At 54.6% G+C, this 22,303-nt stretch overlaps 1 protein-coding gene across 5 annotated transcripts in view; it reads right to left on the bottom strand.

The window, feature by feature from the left end:
• Nucleotides 1-22,303, bottom strand: part of NAV1 (neuron navigator 1) — a 212,590-nt gene that overhangs the window by 69,936 nt on the left and 120,351 nt on the right. For all 5 annotated transcript variants that reach the window (XM_058668994.1, XM_058668995.1, XM_058668992.1 and 2 more), the window contains 2 exons: nt 15,511-15,613; nt 12,332-12,697 (listed from right to left, as the gene is read on the bottom strand). In XM_058668994.1, coding sequence (XP_058524977.1) covers nt 12,332-12,697; nt 15,511-15,613 — 469 coding nt within the window. The remainder of the gene's footprint in view (nt 1-12,331; nt 12,698-15,510; nt 15,614-22,303) is intronic.

The raw sequence follows: 22,303 nt of genomic DNA, 5'->3' as shown, positions 1-22,303 counted from the left end.
ACGAAAAGGAAGATGGGGGTGGGGAAGAGAATGGGAGGGGCTGCTTCTGCAACCAGAGCTGGGAGGGTTGGTCTCAGGGAGGATTCCTGAGTGTACCATGTGGGTGTATTTCCTGTACCTCAAGAGACCCCCACACCAGGAGCAACTGTCTCAGAACAACCTAAGCACCTGGGACCCCAGCCTTCAGCCTGAATTTCTGGGAAGCAATGGCAAAGCTTCATGTCATCGCCTGAGAATGCACCTCTAACCTGAACCCTTCTGCCCTACATCCTTCTAGCTCTACATCCTGGAGCGGTCCACCACCTGCTCCTGCCTGACGTCCTTGGGGTTCCTTCTCACAGCAGCCATAGCTGCTCTGTGGATTAGGTCAGACTGTGCCACCTCCTCCCTGAAGTCCTCCAGGAGGACTGGCTCTTACCTGAAGCCCTTCTTTACTTGGTCCTCGGCCATCTCCTGGCCTCATTTCCTACCACCCTCCCTCTTGTTTACCCTGGTTCACACACACTGAACCTCCGAGCCTTTGCACACACTTTCCTGTTTGTCAGGATGGGCCCGTCCTGGGCTACCTGCATAATTTCTGAAGAAGCCTATCTCTATTACTCTCAGCCTGCTTTACTTTTCCTGTGCATACAGCGCCTCCTAACCATTTGCCATATTCATTTTTGTACACAAGTCTATTTTTCTCTTGTATCTGCAGTGTTGGCATACAGCAGGTGCTCTCCAAGTACTTACCGCCTATAGCAGCCAAAAGCTTGGGCTGTGCGTTGCTATCCTCTTGTCTGCAATGATGAGACTGAACCACAAGGCAAGTGGGGAGTGAATGGTGAACTGGAAATTAGTAACTAAAGGCCAGAGGGACTCCAGACTGTTCCCTCTATGGGCTATACTGCCTCCCAGGAATAGGAAACTAACCAAAAATTGCTGGAGACAGACGAGATTGTGTGTCCGTTGTCGAACACAATTCAGGAGCACCTGCTCAGTGTCGGGAAGGATAGCATCTCTTGGCTGGAACCTCCCAGGAGGAGCTCCTTGCTTTGGCTGAATACAGAGAATAGAGAACATCTGGGGGAAGTTGGCTTCAGTGTGAGCCCAGGACAGCTGGCTCTCCCCCAGAGCCTATGTGCAAGAGGCTTGTGGCTTGGAAAAGGGCAGTGACTGCCAGATAAGCTGTGTTCCTCCTCTCCCAATAACACTCGGCAGAATGTTCAGCAGCCCTGGGAACGCCCGAGGCCAGACGCCCCACCACCCATGCCTGTCCACACAGCCGCAGACACAAAGATAGTGTCATTCCTGAAATGTCCCCCTTGTCATCAAGCCCTGAGGGTCCAGACACAAGCCAGTGTTGGAAGCAGAGAGATGGAAAGAGACAGCTGGCGAGAGGAGGGGGCCAGGGACAAAAGCTGCAAGAGGTCGAGGTGAGCAGTCAGCAACTGGGGTCAGCAACCTGCCTGCTACCAGCCAGGGATGCCTCGCAGAAAGGCACAAGATAGAGCCTTTTAGGATGAGCTGGTCAACGAAGGCGGGGCGGGCTGGTGAGCACACACTTGCCCTGCTAGGCTGAGCAGAGGGGGCTCTCCCCTGCACCTCTTAGATGCTTGGGGTGCCCTGTGGCTGCTGCCTGCCCCGTGTGCCCACATTCTCAATGGACTGCCCTCCGGCACACACAGCCTCTTTGTATCCCGGGTGCCTGGCTGGGGCCTTGTCTCTCATTGCCATTCTTTGGCGTGCACATCACGAGTGCACTGGCTCTGTGTGCCAGTGGCATAGCCTCCCCGCCGCCGCCCAACCCCAGCAGTCTTGCCGACTTTCTCTGAGACCCTGTCCTTTGCATGTTTGGTGACTGCTGGTATGTCTCCTGGGGAGCTACAGGCCCTGGGTCTCTCTGGCCTGGCTTTTCTCTTCCTGTCTATTAGTACACATCTATTTGTGCTTACTTCCAATGTACCCTGAGACGACTCAATCTGCAGCCTTGTGGGGCAGCCCTGTACATAGATCCCTGTCCCCTACCCAGCCTGCTGGCCTTTCTTCAGCTGCATTGAATGCTCTTTTGCTGCCCAGCCAGCAACATCTGAGCACCCAGAGCTCAGCACTGGTCTCTGCTGAGCACCCCCAAGGACAGCTCAGCCTTTGAGCCACAATCAGACAAGGACTTGCATTCATACGACTTGGGCTAGCTTCTGCTGCCCGTGGCCCAGAGCGCTTGGCTGTGGCCATTCTGTAGCTCCCCTAAGCAACAATCCCTCCTAGAAGACACAGGGGGTCACTTAGGGGCACTCCAGAAGGAGGTGTTCAGTGGCCACTCAACAGCAGCAAGGCCAAGAATGTAGGCCGTCAGGTGCTGGGGGAATCGCTGTTCTTCGGAGGGTCTTGGGTGGATGGCATAACAACCCCTGCTCCCCTAACATGTTCCCAGGCTTCCTGCTGCACCAGCCAGGCAGTGGGTCACCTGGGAAGAATACAGGACATGGAAGTCAAAAGTCTGGGTCCTGCCAAGTCCGTTCAGACAAGTCCCAATTTCCTCCCTTGTAAATAGAGAAAAGAATGTGTACTTCACAGTATGATTCAAATTGAAGAAAAGAATGCCATATTAGTGCTGTGTAAACCATATGTGTGATGCAACAGTTAGAGAATCAGAAAAGCACCCATTAGTACAGTATAATTCAGCTCCAGGCTGACCCAGCAGCAGACACACTGGAACAAGGGAGGCGGGAGACTTGGCAAAGTCAAAAGATGATTTGGGCATCGTAGCCCAGGCAGGAGCCTCCTCCCACTCTTAGACGGCCTCTGTTGGTTTTCTAGGAACCAACTGAGAGGAGGGAGGAAGGGAGGTGACATTTACTGGGCTCCTACTGCATACCAATGGCATTGCACAAGCTATCTCCTTACATCCCAACAACAATACTCCCCAGTCCCTGTTCCTATTCAGACGGGATAAACAGCCTTCCAAGAGCCTTCAGGCTGGGACCTGGACCCATGCTGGTTATGCCTCCACATTGGGGCTCTTCCTGTGGCATCTGGCTGCATGGGACTTCCAGGTGCCACGCAAGCCCAGGCAGCCATGACAGGACATGAAGTCTGTGGGGAAGAGGAGGACAGGCAAGAGCAGGCAAAAAGAGGACAGACAGGTAACGGGGGAAAGTCACACCCATTCAATGGCATCTTCCATGCTTCATCCGCCCCAGTTGTCACACAGACTGCATGTCACTGCTCTCAGCGGAAGCTCTAGCAGCCTGATTGTAGGTTACTAGGACACCCAGAGGAGGGGCCACCCCTTAGTTGGCATTGGTTGCCATGGCAACTAGCATCCACCCAGCAGCTCCCCCTGGAATACCTGGCTTGCTCGAACCTTCCACCAATCTCTTTAGATCTGAATAGATGTAGGATACAGATTAACCCTGTACCGGCTGAGGAGAATTGCTCTCTATGTTATTGGTGAAAATGAGCAGTGTGAGTCCAGGCCGTTCTGCAGCCACCCCTCCCCACTCCCTGCTTTCCCTTCTTCCTTCCCTCCCAATGAATGGCACGGGTGTCCCAGTTAGGCTTTTTCTGCTGTCAGTGCTCAGAGACCCACCCAATGGCAATACTTCAGGCACCTGAGAACTGGCGCCTACCAGTACCCCTGGACCCTGCCCTCAGCAGAGACTGAATGGGAGGACGGGAGTGTGAAAGTTACTGAAGGTATACCGTCCTTGCCCTTGGGCAGAGCAGGTGTACTCCATGGCCTCTTCCACAAACCCCGAGCCTGCAATGTCTGCAGCAGGAACCTACTCAGGAGCACACTTTGTGCAAGCTGCCTTCTCTTCCCTGATTCATCCCACTCCCCAACAGTGCCTCTGGGACCGCTGCCCAAATACACCATTTGCACACACTTCCTTGAGCTCTGCTTCCATGGGTAACCGGCTGCTATGGTTGATGTTGTGTTGGAAACTTAGTCGCCAATATAACACTGATAAGAGACAGGACCTTTGAATGGACTGATGCTGGGATCAGAGCAGTGGGTTGCTTGCTGTGGGAGTGAGCTCCCATTACAGGGTAAGTTGGGGGTGAGGGGTTAGCACTGTGTTCCAGTTAAGCTATAGCTTGTAGCACCAGTGTTCCCTATTGAAGAGCTGGTTTGAGTACTGGATGCTCCACTTCTTTTTTTTTGTTGTTGTTAAAGATTTTATTATTATTGGAAAGCCGGATACACAGAGAGGAGGAGAGACAGAGAGGAAGATCTTCCATCCGATGTTTCACTCCCCAAGTGAGCCGCAACAGGCCGGTACGCACCAATCCGATGCCGGGAGCCAGGAACCTCTTCCAGGTCTCCCACGCAGGTACAGGGTCCCAAAGCTTTGGGCCATCCTCAACTGCTTTCCCAGGCCACAAGCAGGGAGCTGGATGGGAAGTGGAGCTGCCGGGATTAGAACCTGCACACATATGGGATCACGGGGCTTTCAAGGCGAGGACTTAAGCTGCTAGGCCACGCCGCAGGGCCCAAGGGCTGCTCCACTTCTAATCCAGCTTCCTGCTAAAGTATCTGGGCAGGCATAGGAAAATGGCCCAAGTCCTTGGGTCCCTGGTATCCACATGGAGAGACCAGGATGGAGTTCTGGCTTCTGGCTTTGTCCCAGCCTAGATCTGGTTGGTGCGGCCATTTGAAGAACAAATCAGCAGACAGAATCTCTATCTTTTTTTCTCTCTCTCCCTGTTTCTCTGTGATCCTGCTTTTCAAATAAATAACATCTTGTATAAGAAAAGCAAGGAGTTTGATCTCCCTCTCCTATGTGCACACGCATGCTCTCTTGCCCTTCCACCTGCCGCCATGGGGTGACAGAGCAAATAAGCTCTGACCAGAGGCAAGGGAATTCTGCTCATTACAAATAGCCAGGCTGCAGTATTTTGCTGCAATAGCCCAAATGGGGCAAAGGCTTCAGCTCGAGGCACTCTTTGTACCTGGGCAACATATGCTCCACTGAGGGACTGATGGCCCAATGAGCCACATCATGGCAGGAACGAGGTTGCGGCCACTTGTGTGACTCTGTACTATTTGCTCAACCACATGCTGAATTCACTCCCAGGCCCCAGACCACAGCTGGGCACCATTTGCTGCATGAGGACACTGCACAAACAGATCAGGACAAATTCATGTTGCCTGGCAAACAACTTGGTTTGTCATCTCCCAGTAAGCCTGGGAAACGTCCCCTCCAATTAGGAAGGTGAGCATACACTTTTCCAAACACCATGTCACCATTCAGAAGGGGCATGTGACAGCCAAAGTCATCAAATTGCTGACATTCATCATCAAACAGCTAATGGACTTCTGCTGAACACCTCCACTATCTCAGGTAAACATATCAGCTAATTAACCCTCATCTTCCAGTTGAGTCTTATTGTTCAAGGGCTAAGAATGGTCACATGTTGAAATCTGTGGAAACTATAACAGCAGGAGGTGATGACAACAGAAGAGCCAGGATCCAAGCCCAGGCAGAATGTCTGCCCCAGACCTGGCTACCACGGCACCAGCTGGAGGTGCACCTATGTTGGTAAGTGCACTCTCCAAGGCTGGTTAATTACAAGACACTGCAGGGCTGTCAACAAACAAAAATAGAAGTGGAAGCCATGTTTAATACATTCACCTATTAAGTTAAAAAATTTTACTCTGGGGGCCCAGTGGTTGTAGCAGAGCCGGTAAAGCCAGCATTCTATATGGCTGGAGTCGTGGCTGCTCTGCTTCTGATCCAGCTCCAAGCTAAGGTGCCCTGGCTTCGCTGCAGCCATTTGAACCAGCAGCCAGAAGATCCCATTCTCTCTGTTTCTCCCTCTCTCTGTAGATTTGCCTTTCAAATAAGTAAATCTTAAAAAAAAAATTCTTATTCTGATGCTCTAATGATCCCTAATGAAGACAGAAGCCACCACTGAGAGTTACAAACAGAGGGAGCTCTTCCATCCACTTGTTTACTCCTCAAACGGCCTACTAGGTCAGGGCAGGACAGGCTGAAGCCAGGAGTCAGGAGCTTCTTCCAGGTCTGTCAATGTGGGTGCCAGGAGTCCAAGTACTTAGGCCATGTGTCTCCTGTTGCTTTCCCAGTCCATTAGTGGGCAGCTGGACTGCAAAAGGAGCAGCTGGGTCTCAAATAGGCTCCCATATGGGATGTTGGCATTGCAGTGGTGGCTTTACCTGGCACACCAAGCACTAGTGGGTGGGGGGAGGATATTTTATACTTGCCAAAACCCTCTTATGTAGTATCCTTTTCCACTCAGTTTAACAAGGCAAAGATCTTTCTTTCTTCGTTCTTTCTTTCTTTCTTTCTTTTTCTTTTCTTCCTTCCTTATTCCCTCCCTCCCTCCCTTCCTTCCTTCTTAACTAAACAAGGTAACAGAAAGGCTTAGGATAGAAGCTCTGATCCCAAGGCAGCCCAGGGCTCCTCCTAAAGCACAAGGTGATGGGGGAGAAAGGGGAGGTCCAAGGCTGTGTGCATAGATACAGGTCAGCCCAGTAACTGCAGGATGCCATCCCCAATGGGGGAGTAGCCCCTGTGGACTTAGCTATGAGTCCCTTCTCTGCTGTGGCCCCTGGCCACACTCGACCTCCCTCTCACATTGGAAGTCCTCTAAAGGCAGAACTGGAGCCTCCTTCTTGAACCTGAACATGGGACTTGCCCCAGGACGGCCCCTCCTGCTCTCTATCCCTGGTCCCCATGTTCCACCACCAAGACCAGGCCTGGCTCAGCTCCCACTGGCCAAGATACCCAAACAACTGCCAAGAAACAGGACTGGCAAAGGCAAGAGAAGTAGGTGGGACAGCTCCACTCCTTCTACCCAATCCAAAAGGGTTCTCTTGTGCAAACCAAGAAAACCCAGCACCCAGTGCAAGAGAATTCTTGCCACTGAGGCTGGGTGGCATGGAGGCTTGGGTCTGAGCACCGGCCAGGGAGCAGTGGGTGTGGCTCCCATGGAGAAGATCGGCTCCGGAGGAGGTCGGCTACGAGGCAAAGCCCCAACAGCCTGGCTGGAAATGTGTCTTTAAGGACTGGGAGCAGAGCGCCAGCCTGAGAGAAGGCAGGGGCCCACAGTTTATTTTATTTGACATTTTTCAATGTCAGGACACTTCAGAGCCAAGGAGGAAACGGATCCCATCTGTTCCCAAGCCCTCAAGCGCAGTTCAAGAGGACAGGCTGGGAAGGGTGGGGGAGAGGAGGCCAGGAGGCAGCAAGAAGGCAGGGACAGCCAGCCACACAAAGCATGCAGGGGTCTACCTGGGGAGGGACACAGGCCGTGGCAAAGTTGCCCAGAAATCCCCATGTCTCTTGACTCACAGCCCCAAGTCTGTGAAGGTAGGGTCTGTTGACTCTGGGCAAAGCACAGTGGCTCCTGGCATTGGGGGTGGGTTGCGGGAGTGCTGGACAGCCACCCTTCCTGTACCTACAATACCTGTGTGCAAAGTAACTGGTGCTTCTGGAGTTGTGGGGCTTGGAGCACTGCTGCTGGCCCCGCCAGTAGCTCCCCACCTATTTACAGACACGAAGCTAAGACTCAGCCTTGCCGCTGTCCCATTGACAGGGACAAACACTGATACCCTGAGCCACACTAACCCACATTAACCAGCAGAGGACACACAGGCTCCCACTTGCTGCTCTCTGGGCACCTGGCCCCTCTCCATGCCCATATCCACCCCTGCACAGAGGCTGAACTAGATGCCCTGCCACCTGGCCCTGGCTGCCCAGCCTGGGAGGTCAGATGGCCGTGCAACTAACTTATCTCCTTGCTTAGATTAAATTCCAGACCTCCGTATTTTTAGCAAAACAAATTCCTTTTCTCTTGTCAAGTGGTGGAAATGTGCTGGGCTCCCATCTAGGAGAAGCAGCAGCCAGTCTGTGGCTGTCTGCGGGGTCGTGATGTGAGCAGAACATGCTGGCGGGAAGAGTCCCAGTGTACAGTGGGTGGGCAGCCTGGGTGCCAACACTGAGTGGCTCAGTGACAACTTGATCGCTTGCACAGGAGGGTGACAGGGCAGCAGGAGGTCTGGCTAAGCCGGTCACAGCAGCAAAAGCCTGAAATGAGCTGGGGATTTCCCTCCTCTTCCTTTTCCCTGCTGCTTCTTCCCTAGTATAGACACTGTCTGAGCAATCATCACGAAGAACATGTGAAAATATTCTGGTGAAAAGTCACATGTATCCCATTACCCCCAGATGAGAGAATCAGCATCAGCAGGTAGCAGCAACAGGGAGGCGGTGCTGCCTGGGTGCTTGGGACTTTCTTGCAATTTAAATCCTGGGGGAAATGGAATAAGCTCCTGTCGCTGCGCTCACAAAAGCCAGGGTGCAGTACTGGCTTGAAGCATACCACAGAGAAGATTTCTGCACTACATGGGAAGCTGGACTGGTCCCAAATCACTTGAGGTGGGGGGAAGCTTTAGAATACATGACTTCTGGGGACAGCAGAGATTCCGCATCAGCAGGTGCAGAATGTGGCTCAGAAGAGAATCATCAGCTGCAAAGCTCTCAGAAGGAAACAGAGGGAAAGCCACACACCATGGAATCTGGCAGGAAGCTCTTAGATGTGACACCTAAAGCACACACAACAAGACAAACTGGGCTGAGTCAAAGTGAAAACCTTTGTGTATCAAAGGACATCAAAGGACAAAAAGGAGAAGCAACCCACAGAGCCGGAGAAAGTATCTGTAAACCACATATCTGGGAAGGGATTTGTATTCAGAATATAAAAGAATTACAACCTAACAACAACAACAAAATCTCTCGGCAAAAGTGGGTGAAGAACTTGAACACTTCTCCGTGGCAAATGGACAATGGCCCCACACAGATGCTCACTGTCGCTAATCAGAGGTAAACAGGCGCAGGCCATGACCCATGACCCGGGGCAGCTAAGACACCTGCTTCCCACATCAGAGTTCCTGCATTCAGTTCCAAGCTCCCAGCTTCCTGCCAGTGCAGATTAGAGAAGGCAACAGCGATGAACTGAGTTGCTGGTTGCCTGCCACCCGCCAGGGAGACATGGCTCCTCCAGTCCAGCCTACGCTTGGCAGGCACTGGAGGAAGAAATCGGTGGATGTAGGCTCTGTCTCCTCTGTACCTCTCAACGCAGAAATAAACAAACATGAACAAAAAACACTAGGAGACCACACCTCAAATCTATCAATGTGGTCATTTATGCATTAAAAACAGAAGATGATAAACAGAAAAGTTAAAAGTCTCATGCACTGTTGATGGAAAAGGAAGTGTAAGATGGTGTAGTTGTTGGTCCTCAAAAATTACACACAAGGCACAGGGCCCAGTAACACCATCTGGAAGCAGGGACCTCAACAGGCATTTGTATGAAGACACCTTAGGAAGTTTTCGGGAAAATGGAAATAAAAGATATTTGCTCTTGTAAAAAAAAAAAACAAACATGTGAAACTCTGAGGTGGGTGTCACATCACAGCATGATAAACTACTCCTTGGGATGCCTGCATCCCAAATCAGAGTACCAGCTCAAGCCCCAGCTGCACCTGAGCAATAGCAGATGATGGTTCAAGTGCCACCCATGTGGAAGACCCAGATGGAATTTCCAGCTCCTGGCTTTGGCTTGGTCAGTTCTGCTGCAGGCATTTGGAGAGTGAACTAGCTAGCTTTCAAATAAATAAATAAACCTCTAAAGAAAAAAGTTACACAGTTTTTGCACAGTATACATGTGCCATGAACTTTCTGAAAACCCTCCACCTGCACACACATTACAGAAACACTACAACAGCCGAGGAGTACATACTCAAAGTGCAGTCTACACCCACAATGGGATAGCACTCAATCTTGAGACAAAATCAAAGATCTCCCTGCCACTGGGTCACTCCTCAAATGCCCCAACAGTCAGGGCTGTGCCAGGCCAAAGCCAGGAACTCTATCCACGTCTTTCTGTGGTCTTTCTGTGGGTCACAGGAATCCAAGCCATCACTTGCTGCCTCCCAGGTTCACATCAGCTGGGATCAGGAGTGGGGCCAGCACGTGCACCCAAGTGTTCCCAGAGGGACACAGGCGATCCAGGTGGCACCCCAACCATGAGCATCTGAAGCACAGCCCTCCTTTATGGCTCTCTCAGACAACTTTTTCCATGGCTGGCCTGAACCCAGTTTCACCTTTCTGCCCATGCTGAGAGCCCCTGGCAAGCAGACATGTGAGTAACAGTGAATGGGGTGTGCGGCCACATGGGTGGGCAGGCCAGTGTTGAAGGCTGCCCCACAGTGAACAGCCACACTTATTTCACGAATAGGGCAACAGTTTTGGTAAGGAATTCTTTATATGACAATACTCAGATAAAAACCACAGCAGGGGCGGGGTGGGGGTTGTGGAAGAAGAACAAGGTCTGGAATCCAGGGTGCCTTCTCCCTAATCCAAACACCCATGCCTCTGTGACCCCAGAAACTTCATCCTGGAGCAACTGTTTATGTCAGAAATGACCGAGGCCTAGAAATGGATGCCCTCAATGCTGACTCCCCACATGAGCATTGGGATGGCCGTGTTCATGGCACTGGGAAGGGTGTTCAAGAGAGAGGAACCTGAAAACGCCCTGGCTCCCAGCTGGTGGGTGTGCAAGGTGTGACTCAGGCCAGCCGCAGGGAGCTGGCTTTGTTCTAACGGGTTCAGGAGCACTCGCAGAGCAAAGAGGAAGGAGGGTGAAGGTGGTCTTCCTGCTCTCTCTCGGCAGCCCCACACACCAGCACTGGTCACTACTAGACCCATCCCTGCTGCTGACTGATTCTGAGTGGGTGGCATTCAGACTCATATCTACTCTCAGTCTGTCGCTCTAACATCAGCAACAACAAGAGCAAAATAATACCAGCCAACATCCAGTGAGCACCTGATGCAGAGGAACCCACTCAAGCCTCACCATGGGTCTGATTAGGAGACAGACCGAGGAAAGCCAACGCATTAACCAGCTTGCTCATGATCACATCACTAATTAGGGGCCAGAAGCCCAGACACGTTCCTTGGACTGGGACTGCTAAGCTAGGCGCCTTCTCACCTCCCGTGGTCATTAAGAGTGCATGACAAGACAGCCAACATACAGGGCTGTCACTTCCATCAGTCTGGGTGTCCCTAAGGACAGGGGTCCTGTCGCTACACTCAGTCAAGGAGCTCAGCAGAGTGGGGGGCCGTGGTGCCTCCCTTGTGTGCCTCTGGAGTTCCTAGAGGATGGGAACCCTGATCCTTTCCAGGCCTGAGTCCCCAACACCTTGGGTCTGCTACCCCCAGGAGCTGGGAGCTTGGTGCTGGCTGCCTTCTCCGGGGCTCAGCGTGAGGTCGGGCTGGCCCTGGGGACCACGCAGGCAGTAAACAGCCCACTCGTGCGTCAGTTGTTTTGCTCCTGAGCAGCCTCAGCAGCTGGACAGGCCCTGACCTGATCCTGCCAAGTTCATCCCCAAGGGTGGGGTGGGGTGGGGACAGAGAAGGCCTAGAGCTGGCCCTGGGCTTTTTCCAAGGAGAGGCTGCTTCCATCCCCTCGAGGGCTGAGATGATGTGGGGGAAGAGGCAGGGCTGGGTAGTCAGACACTAAACATGTTCACATTAGGACAGGAAGTCTCTGAGAGGTAGGCTACTTGTGTGGTCCTTGGTGGGGTGGGGGTCACAACCAACCAGAAAGTGGTAGTCAGCTGAGACGCCTCAGACAAGCTTCTAGAATCACTGCAGACTTTGGTCTCAGAGCTTGGTGACTGTGACCAGGACCCCCTAAGCACCAGCACTTCATTCTTCTTATCCCCTCCCCTACTTCATTCCTTCCCAGGTGGTCTCCATGGCTGACCCTGTCAGCTAAAGCAGAAGACAAAAGACAGGGAGGGGGTCCTCTGTAGGATGGAAAGAGGGGTTTCTAGACCTGGGCGGGAATTAGGAAGTCATGTTATGGGTAGAAGGTTAGCAGAGGAAGACAGCAGGGACCAAGAACTTTACCATGGAGTACAGCCGGGGACAAGGGGCACAGGAAGTAGAGATGTCCCTACCACTTCCTGCCTGACTCCACCTTCCCCCATCTGTCTCTCCCTCTTGGCAGCAGACAGAAATAGGCCACATGGTTGTCCAGGGTCTATCCAGAGTTCACCCAAGACCCTGAAAACTATAGCAGTTTTCAGGCCTCTGGGCCAGTGTTTTGGGTGGCAACAGAGCAGGGAAGGGGACAGAGCCTCAGGAGCCAACGAGAGGGAGGCACCCTCATTCAACCGTTAGCTCCTCTGATGGAGGACTCACCCAACACCCTAGTTAAGACTAAACCACATATGATTTCAGAGGCAGTCAAGAACTGGACACAATGGCCCTATTGCCCACCCCAGCTCGGCCCCAGCCGTCCAAGGGACCCTCGCACTCACCCGGTGGTGATGTCGTCATCCTCTGTCATGGTCTTGCCTATGAGGTCACTGTCGCTCATGTAGCCAGACTTGAGATCCACCTCATCCGAGTCGAGCGACTCAACCAGCTCCAGGCGGGAGATGTGGCTGAGCTTGCTGGGGCTACGCATGGGCATGGTGTGGGAGTAGTGTGCCCGCTCCCCGTGCATGTACCAGGCAGGTGGCCCATCGGAGCGGGAGCTCCCACCCACCGAGGGAGCATCACCCGCCTGCAGCCGTGGGCTGGACTGGCCGTAGCGCCAGGACAGAGGTGAGGAGCGGTTGGAGAGGCTAGACACGCTGCGGGGGTTGGCGTCATCACTGTCGTAGCAGGTCATCTCCAGAGAGCTGCACAGAGAGCAAAAAGGGGTTGCCGTCTGACTCCCAGAGGCAGCACCTCTGGCCCGGCCCCTCCCCCTCACTGTCTGCCCTCCCATCAGCATGCCCAAGGGAAACGTCTTCCCCAGTGTACTCCTGGGAGCCTAGCTAACATGTGGAGTCTGGGCTGGGTCTGATTCCCTTGCCATTTATTAGTCCATGAGCCCAGGGAGTCAGAAGCCTGGCAGAGCCTCTGGTTCCTCATCTGTGCTTGAGCAGCAGCATGAACCATGAGGATTTCATGTGCTCAGAACTAAGAAACCCAGGGCTCGGCACACAGCAGGTACTCAGAAAATGGGAGAGGGAGGGCCAGGGACCTCCTCTGGGAGCTAGGGCAGACAGCCCTGGTGACTCCTTCAGTCCAAGGTGTGGCCATCACCTCTTTCTGTGTGAGTGCAGGGCTGGCTGATTCCCAAACACCACGTCCAACAAAGCCTGCAGTGGGTGCGGTGGATGGGGAAAGCTTTAGGGTCCTGAAAGGCACGGCAGATGTTCCCAAAGACTGGTCCCAGGCACAGGTGTCAGGCAGCAGGTTAGGGGCAGAGCCTCGGCCAGAGACCAGAGGCAGCTGTTTCAGGGCACGGGGATTTGAAGGAAGCGGGGCGTTGGGCCCTGAGGCTCAGGCCCTGGGATGGCTAGTAAAGGCAGCCGAGCGCAGGTGACGTCTGGAGGTGATGTCTGCTAGGGGAGACGGAGGTAGAGCCTTCCTCAGAAATGGCCATGGAGGTGCAGAGAGGACAGCATGTGGCTGGGGGCGGCCTGGATGAGGGTCCAGACAGATCGGCTATTCCACCCAGCCACATGCCACTGAGGTGAGGTCTCTGTGGCTTGCCCAACTATAGCCAGACAGGGTGAGTAAATGAAATGGAGTCTGGGGCAGCAAGGGGAATTTGGGGCCTGGCCCGGAGTGCAGGGAGCATGCCAAGCTTTGCTTCGTGGACCTGCCCATTTCTTAGTCACTTCAGGGTAGGAGTGAAAGCAGGACACGATTTGAAAGAAAGCATGCAGAGACACTGAGGGTGAGCTGGGACGCTGGAGCTGGCAGAGGACGTGGCCGCCCCTGGCTCTGTTGGTTCCCCATGTACTGCAGCACTGCACAGGGCCCTGGTGTGCAGGTGGCTCCCAGCAGTGAGACTGCCAGAAACTACCACTGCCTGCGCTGGGCCAGCATCAGGGAGTCCTAACCTCACCCATGGCATGCTTTCTTATAGCCCCAAGCATGTCTCCAGATCTAAGGGGGCACTCCCGACGGCCAGTCCCACCCATTACCCCAGGTTTGTCTCTCCTCTGCACAGCCCCCCACCCTGCGTCTCAGCCTGATTCCTGGCTGGGGACAAGGAGTCAGCAGACACAGAGGAAGCAGCCCAGGAGTGAGGGCTTCCCAGAAGGAACTGAATCTACTTGATGATTCAGGCTGAAACCAGCTGGGCCATGAGCATCTCAAGGAAGGCTGGGGTCCTTCTGGGCACTCAGCACCATACCCAGCACACAGCTGCCCGGGACCTGGGCTCGCCTGCCTGGGAATTGCCCAGGTCTCGCTCTGTCAGCCTTGGCTGCTGCTCCTCTCACCTAGGGGACATCCCCACAGCCACCCAGGGCTGTGGGGAGGGCTGCCATGGGACCACTTGTTTGGGTTATCAAGGTGTGGGACAGGAATAACAGCAACCCAAGGCTAAGAGAGGAAGTGGCCCAGGGTCTACTGTGGACAGCAAAACCAGCCAGTGGCTCTTGCTTCCTCTTCTAGAGGCCTGCACGGCCCCCATCCCCATCCCCATGGCTCAGTTTTCTGCAAAGAGCTCATCAGGCCTCCCCTTAAGCCCTGACTGAGATCATCTGTCCTGCCCTGGTCTTGCCCTAAGGGGTGAGTCACTGGGGGTGGGTGGGACCCTCTTAGCCCCTTAGCTCTCTGGCTCCTCGGGCAAGTGGCTGGCAGTGACTTGGCACTGAGGGATGTTCCAACTTCCTTCCTTGGGTCGAGGCAGGGGAATGTTTTCTCAAGAGCTGCAAGACTGGATGCAGGAGACCCACTTTTTCTTAGACCAGCTGGGTCACTTGTCTTTTGGCAGCCGGGGCCCTGCTGACTCCAGCGGGCATCTGCTCTGCTTTAACCTTATCACTGAGGTAATTCAGTTGTCTGGGAGGCTGGGGGTCGCCCAGGGGGCTGGGGCGCAGGAGGAGGATGAAGAGGGAGGTTGGGGGGCCTGAGCAGGCAGAACTGGGGCTGGTGGATAAAAGCCACTGAGGACCGAGTTCAGATCTATGTCAGCCTCAGTGTACAGGGACACCTGAAAGGTCAGGGGGGAGGGACGGGAGGAAACCCACTGGCTGTCACACCAGGAGGCTTCCTCAGCCAGCCCCAGCCTCCCTGCCCCACACCCCTGATTGCTCAATCCTACCGTTTGCCTCCCTCCTCCGCCCCCCAGAGCGGGGCATGAGCTCATCTGCACGGCCCAGTGCAGGGGAAACTGTGAGTCACGGTTGAGGCTGCGGCCAGGAGTGGCCCTGGGGAGCGGGCCCGGCATGGACGCGGGCCAGGGTGGGGCATGGGGCTGGGTGCCAACCCCCCCAAGTGGCTGGTGGCTGGAGGCGGGTGGTGGGCACCTGAACTGGGGGGGAATTGGAGGAAAACCAAATGTGGGTGATGGCTGCACCCCCTCCTGCCCCCAGCCAAGTGTCTGAGTGACAGTGATGAACCTCAGGGGTGGCTGGAGGGCTCCGTGGACCTGGAAGGCAAGCATGTGTGCACTGGGGCCCAGGATGGGAGGGCAGAGGGCAGAGCTCACCTGTGAGTCACTTGGGAACCTCGCAGGCTAGACATGGTCTCTTCCAGGTTCTGTCGAAGGTCCAGCACGTTCTGCACTGTCCTCTTTCTCTGGGACTCAGGGTCTGGCAGGGAGAGAGGGAGAACTGATGAGGCACAGGACTCCTGCTGGGGGGCAGAGGTCCAAAAAGGGGAGATGAGCCTGGTGCCGGGAGGCTGGCCCCCAGTCCTTCTGATCACCTGCCGCTCCAGTCTGCAAAGATGGCCAGCACAGCAGGCCCTAAGATTAGCACCTTTGCCTTTGCTACAACTCCAGACAGAGGTCACAGACAAGGTCAGCTGGGACAAAGGCCCCAGCCAGATCCCACTCTGGGGTCCTGGAGGACAGTGAGCCTGACATGCAGAATCTGCAATGCCTGTGGGGCGATGGCCTCTATTGTTGAGCTGAGTATGGTGGCTTCCACATACCTGACCCGGGCATGGATGCAGAACATCCTGGGTGGTGCTACAGGTCCAAGGAAGACACTTCAGGTGGGCTTCCTATGGGTGGGGTGATGGGGACCTGGGAGGGCTGAAAGTCACCCTCGCAAGCACGCACTGAGTTCCACACTGGTCATACCCTATAAGAGTGAGGACGATGCATGGGCGTGGTCTTGCACGCCTGTGTGTCAGGCACCATGTCGGACCCTGAGGACACCTTTCCCTTGGGACCCTGGCGCTGCCACCTGGAACCCAATCCTCCTGCAGGGGAGGGTCAGAAACTGGCAGGAAGCCAACAGCAAGGCAGGGAGAATACACAAGGATTCCGACTCCCAAATTTCTTCCAGTCCCTTGCTGCAGGCTAGCAGCCCCGCCCCCTCCAGCCAAGTAGACTGTCCTCCCTGAGAATAAGCTCAGGCCGCTGGTAGGTGCCATGGGACAGGCTGTTCTGAAAACTGCCCCTACCCTGCCCAACCACCGCTCCTGCATCCCAGCCAGGATCGGGACACATAGCAGGTCTTCATATCAGTAGCCTGGTGTCACTTTGGTGGCTGATACCTTGTGCATGGCTTTCAGGGCTGGCTTGACTTGGAACATGCAACAGGTCAGAATGCATATGTCTACACTCTTTAGTTCTCCTTCCTCTTTTAAAAAAATAAACATTTATTTTACTTGAAAGAACTGTTAAGAGAGCAAGCGAGAGCGCGCTACTGGTTCACTCTCCAAATGGCCACTACAGCCAAAACTGGGATGGTCTCAACCGGTTATCAGAAACTTCATCTAGGTATCCCACATGGGTGCAGGTGCCCAAACACCTGGGAAATCTTCTACTGCTTTTCCCAGGTCATCAGCAGAAAGCTGTATCGGAGCTAGAGTAACCAGGACATGAGCTGGCACCCATATGGGATGTGGGCATACAGGTGGAGGATTAGCGCACTATGCCCCTTTCCCTCCTCCAATTTGGCTCTAAGATGCCTGTTTGGAGCCAAGTAACGGGAATCTTGGCCAGGCAGCATCTCCAGGGAGCAGCAAGAGGGCCCCCAAAGAGAAGGTGGCCAGAGGTACTCAGTGCCTGTGTATGCAGACATCAGCTGAATCCTTGCACTTCTGGAGGGTTTATGCGACCACCCTATTTTACAGATGACAAAACTGAGACACAGTGGGATCAAGTCACAACTCCCCAAGACCACCCCCCGCAGCAGGTAGCACAGCAGAGTCAATCCCAGAAAGAGTCTGATACTGTGCAAAGCTCTTCCCTCACTTCCAGGTAGGCACAAGGGTGGGAATATCCCATAGTCGCCCGGACCTGCTGAAGCCAAGAGCCATAAGGGTTCTCAGAAGTGGCCAGGCCCAGGCCTGTCACTGCAGATACAGAGACCAGAGAGGGGTTGATCAGCTGAAGAGGACAAGGGAGAGTGTCGCCCCCAGTGGTGCCTCCTCAGGGTTCCATCAAGGCCTGAGACTCCTGCTGTGCCCCAGCAGTGCCCCCTGGTGGTCATCGTGGGTATGCTGCTCTGCTTCTCCAAGGCTCAGCTCAGCATGGGTTGGGGTAGGGTCTGATTTAGGTGGGAGCTGAACTACTGGGGATGAGGTGGGAGGCTGCAGACACAGCCTGGGATAGGGGACCAGGGACGGGGTCAGGTACCTAAGGCAGGTGCACAGCAAGGTAAAATGAAATGGCTTGTTTGCCTGGCTGTAGCAAGATGCTATAGGAAATGTTTGGGCATGGGGGGGACCTTGGTGCCCCTCAGTGTGGTTGCTCAGGGTCCTCTCTAGTCCACCCAGTTCTTGCCAGGCCCCACCTTGCCAGGAACAGTAAACTTTCTGCTTCTTTGGGTGCCAGGCCAGGGTGCAGAACAACCAGGAAAGAAATATGTGCTCCTAGGATTCTGGAGAGACATCATGGACCCCCAACCCCACCATCACCATGGCAATGACGGCATCCTCCTGGAAGGCCCTGGGGCAGGAGCAGGGCAGAAGGTCATTTCTTACATGTGGCTAGCTCACACCCAAGACCACGGAGAGCCAGCTGCTGTGCCAAAAGTCTGGGGGTCGAGGAACAGCAACTGGGGACCCCTGCCCACAGGTGCCTGTGCACACAGCTGCACGTAAGGCACAGCTGCTGGTTTCGCAGCAACAAGTGAACTGTGGCAACCTGGGTGTGTCCTTCCGGGCTGTTCCAGCTGGGACAGGACACTCGGCACAGACGGGTCAGTGTTCAGACTTGTTCTTAGTCATGGCACAGACAGAAGCCTGGGGGGAGGCTGCAGGAAGAGGAGTACCTCAACCTGTTAGATTCAGGGTACAGTGGAGGACGACAGACAGCAGAGTTAGTCTGGGTGCCCCAGGAGGCAGGACTGGGCACCTGCTCACCAGGAGACTGAGATGTGGCAGCAGTGGCAGAGGTGGGTGATGGTGGCCAGAACACAGTTCTCAGAGGATTCTGGGGCCTGGCACAGCCCTTCCCAGTGAGCCTGGCCCTGAACAACTCATGCACACTGCTGCAGCTTTCCCTGTTTCCCACTTGGCAGGGTGGTCTGGAGCCTTCCAGAGTCGATTCAGGAACATGCTTCTTTGGTACACAGTAGCCACTCCACATGCCAAGCTGAGGAAGCCACGGGCACCCAGGCACAGACTCTGGGTGCATGTTTTCCCCTCCAAGAAAAAGTGCAGCTCAGAGGGACTTCTCTCTGGCTGGGTGAGGCTCCTACTGCAGGCAAGGTGGTCTCAGAACTCGATGCCATGTCCACATGTCTGACTGTCCCCTGCCTCTTCATCGGGTCCCTCAGAGCCAGTCTCCCCCATGGACCCTTCTAGGGAGTCCCCAGTGGAGAGAACCAGCCCTACAAACTCTGGTCATCTGGGGCATAGGAGACTCTAAGGGATCCCTCACCCAGCAGCCACATTCCCCCAAGTTCTAGAAAATTTTAATTATCAGCTGACAATTAAGTAAACTGCTGACACCGCCTGCCAAAACCTTAATTGCTTCCAAAGCATTTCAGAAGTGACACAAACAGTTTGGCCACAAAGCGCTGGCCTCTCAACAGGCTCTTGCTGTGAGTGGCCAGTCCAGGTGGCAGCCAACAGGAGGGACAGATGTGAGCCCGGAGGAAGAAGCAGTTTTAAGTCACAGCATTCTAGAGTCAGTACTGTGGCAAAGTGGGGACAAGACACTGCCTGTGACATTGGCATCATGTACAGACACTGGTTCCAGTCCTAGTTCTCTGACTTCTGATCCGATTCCCTGCTAATGTGCTTAGGAATGCACTAGAAGATGGTGCAAGCCTGGGCCCCCACACCCGCATGGAAAACGTGGATGAAGCTCCTAGCTTCTGACTGGGGCTTGGCTCAGCCCTGGCTGCTGTGGACATTCGGGATATAAACCAGTGAAGTGAAGATGTATCGCTCCTCTCCCCCTTTCTATAATCCTTTAAAAAAAGATTTGTTTATATTTGTTGGGAAGTCAGGTTTATAGAGAGAAGGAGAGACAGAAAGAAAAATCCTCCATCCTCTGGATCAACACAATGATGGTTACGTTGCCAAGTGGCCGCAATGACCAGAGTTGAGCCGATCCAAAGCCAGGAGCCAGGAGCTTTTTTTGGGTCTCCCACACGGGTGCAAGGCCACAAGGCTTTGGGCCATCCTCTACTGCTTTCTCAAGCCACAACCAGGGAGCCGAAAGGGAAATGGAGCAGCCAGGATATGAACTGGCACCCGTATGGGATCCCGGCACACACAACACGATGACTTTAGCCAGTAGACTACTGCACTGGGCCCTATAAATCTGACTTGTAAACATGTACTTCCTGCCCTCACCTGACCCACAGGAGGACTCCAGGTCTCCTCTGAGTTCTGAAACCTGTCTGATGTCCTTATATACACAGGTCGAAATCACTCTGACCCAATCCCATTCCAGCACAAGCGTCTCTCCAACAGATTCCCTAGCCCCAGCCTGCAGGCCACATTTTCCCAATCACATTTAGTGCAAGGGCCACACGAGACGCCTGTAGCTGCTTTCAATGTCATGACCATTGCTTGCTACCAACTGTTCTGTGCTGACGTCTTAGTATGATAATCTGAGTTTGTTCATCTTTCTCCTCGGTAAACCTTCAAACTCCAGCCAGAGAGGACACTGTAGGTGCTCCTGGAGCTGGACACATCTTACTGGTCCCCACCTAGGTAGGACTAAGGGGTTGGGCTGGATCCACAGGTTCCACAGCCAGACCCCTCGCACTGTGACTGCTGGGACCTCACTGGCCACAGGGATCCTGCACAGGGACTCAACACATTTGTCTGCTTTATCCTGCTACCGGCAGCTAGGCAGTGCCATGGCGTTAGGACCAAGTTACATTCTGGGCACCAGGACACCGTGTCTCCTCTGGGTAAGCCACCAGCTTCTCCAGGGTTTGGAGAGAAGGGCTGCCAATTCCAGCCTGCCAGTTCCAGGGCTTGCTGAGAGTGGCCACAAGGCGGCGCTGCTGGTCCTCACGATGGCTTTGCGGCTGTGTGACCAGACCCGCAGCCGCCCAGAAGTCGCAATCCCTGTTCCGGTGCATTCTGTCAGTGCCACAGCCTCCTCACAGACTCTGCACTCCCCTGGCTGCCATCCTCCCCTGATCCCAGCCTTAAGTCCTGGCTGCTCTTGGGGCTCAGAGAACAGCCGGGCAGTTGCAGCACCTCCCATGGGGGCCTGCAGAAGAAAGGGTGCTGGTTGCCAATGGGCTCCCCAGCTGGCCTTTCTGCTCCAGGTTCCTCTCTGCTTTGTGGGTCTCACCTCTGCAGTGTTCAGGAGGGAGATATCACCCCTCACCACATCTAGTCTGCCAGAGCTGGCCGATGAGGGCAGGAAGTGAAGAGAGGGCACCTCCCATGCTGCCCAAGCCTAGCGGGGTCCGGCCAACACCCTGTGGGGGTGCCAGCTTGGCCTGGTGCAGTGTGAGGAAAGCCTGTGAGCTCCAGGGGGAAGCCACACCTCTGCAGCCACTTCCCCAGGATTCGTTAGGTCACCACTGGTCAAGGCTGAGGCTGCAGGCCAGCAGCCCTGTGTGGAAGGAGGCGACGGCTGCCCGTCTTCCGTCCCTCACTGAAACCCCACCCTCATCCGTTTCCCTCTGTGTGCTGGGTTATGGGATGGGGTGGGGGGACGGTGCACAAACACATCTGTTCTTTTCATTCAAAGAGAATGAATCCACGCCCCCTGCTCCCTGACAGGCCCTGATGCTCCTGCCCGTGAGCCCCGAAGCTGATTGGAAATGCCTCCCATTAGCAAGGCTGCCCGGGCCCTCACGTGACATCCTCCTCCTCCTCCAAGGAAGTGGCTGCTGCTGGGAGCTGGGAGGGGTTGCTATAGCAACAGTTGGCACAGTGGATAGAGCCCTCTGCAGGCAAGGGGCTAGGGGCGGAAGTGGGGCGGGGCTGGGTTAGGTGCTGGTCCTTGGCAGTGGCCTGGGGGTTCAGGGTGATATGGGTCCAGATGAGTAGGGGCTAATTGTACCGGAAGCTCTGAACCAGAGCCCATTTAGCTGTCAGGACAACCCTTTGAGACAGTCCAGGTATGCTGTCTGTGTACAGAGGACAGCACAGAGGCCGTGGCAGCCATGCAAGGCTGTGCATGGTGGACAGCAAAGGCAGGACTTCAGCCAGGGACCCGACTCCCTCTATGCTGTGGTCACCAGGGGCAGAGATAGCACAACACCACAGAGCGATACAAGTCACAGCCCATCAAGCCCAGCCTTTGAAACAGTACAACTCGACAGCTTCTGGTATATTTGCACAGTTGCACAACCACCCCACAATTTAATCCCTCAGACAGGAACCCTGTAGTCATAAGTTTCCTCTTGCTTCAATCTCTGGCACCCACTATCCCCTTCCATCTGCAGATCTGTCCTGGGGACTGCCCGTAAGTGGAATCACACACATGCAGCCCCAGCAACTGGTTTCTTTCGTTTCACTCAGTACTCTCTGAGCTGCAGCGAGCTGGATCAGTCTGCCACTCCTGTTCACGGCTGAGTAATATTCTGCCGCAGTCAGACACACTGCATTGCACTGACCCAGCCACCTTCTCACAGGCACGTGGGCACGTCCATCCTTTGCACAATGCTGCTCTGTAAAAGCATGCACCTGTTCTGATAGACATCTGCTTTCATTCTCTGGGATATGAGCCTGGAAGTGCAGCGCTGGGACACGTGGGACCTCACCATGTTCAGCATCAGGAGCAACCTCCAGGCTGTCCTCCAGGGCAGCCCCCTGTTTCTCACTCCTGCTGTAGTGTGAGCCACTTCTGATGGTCCACATCCTTGGCGGCACCTGTCACTGTCTGTCACAGCGGAAGGTGT

This window comes from Ochotona princeps, chromosome 10 (genome assembly GCF_030435755.1).
Source record: "Ochotona princeps isolate mOchPri1 chromosome 10, mOchPri1.hap1, whole genome shotgun sequence".
Lineage (NCBI taxonomy): Eukaryota > Metazoa > Chordata > Mammalia > Lagomorpha > Ochotonidae > Ochotona > Ochotona princeps.
This window is presented reverse-complemented; position numbering and strand designations above follow the sequence as displayed.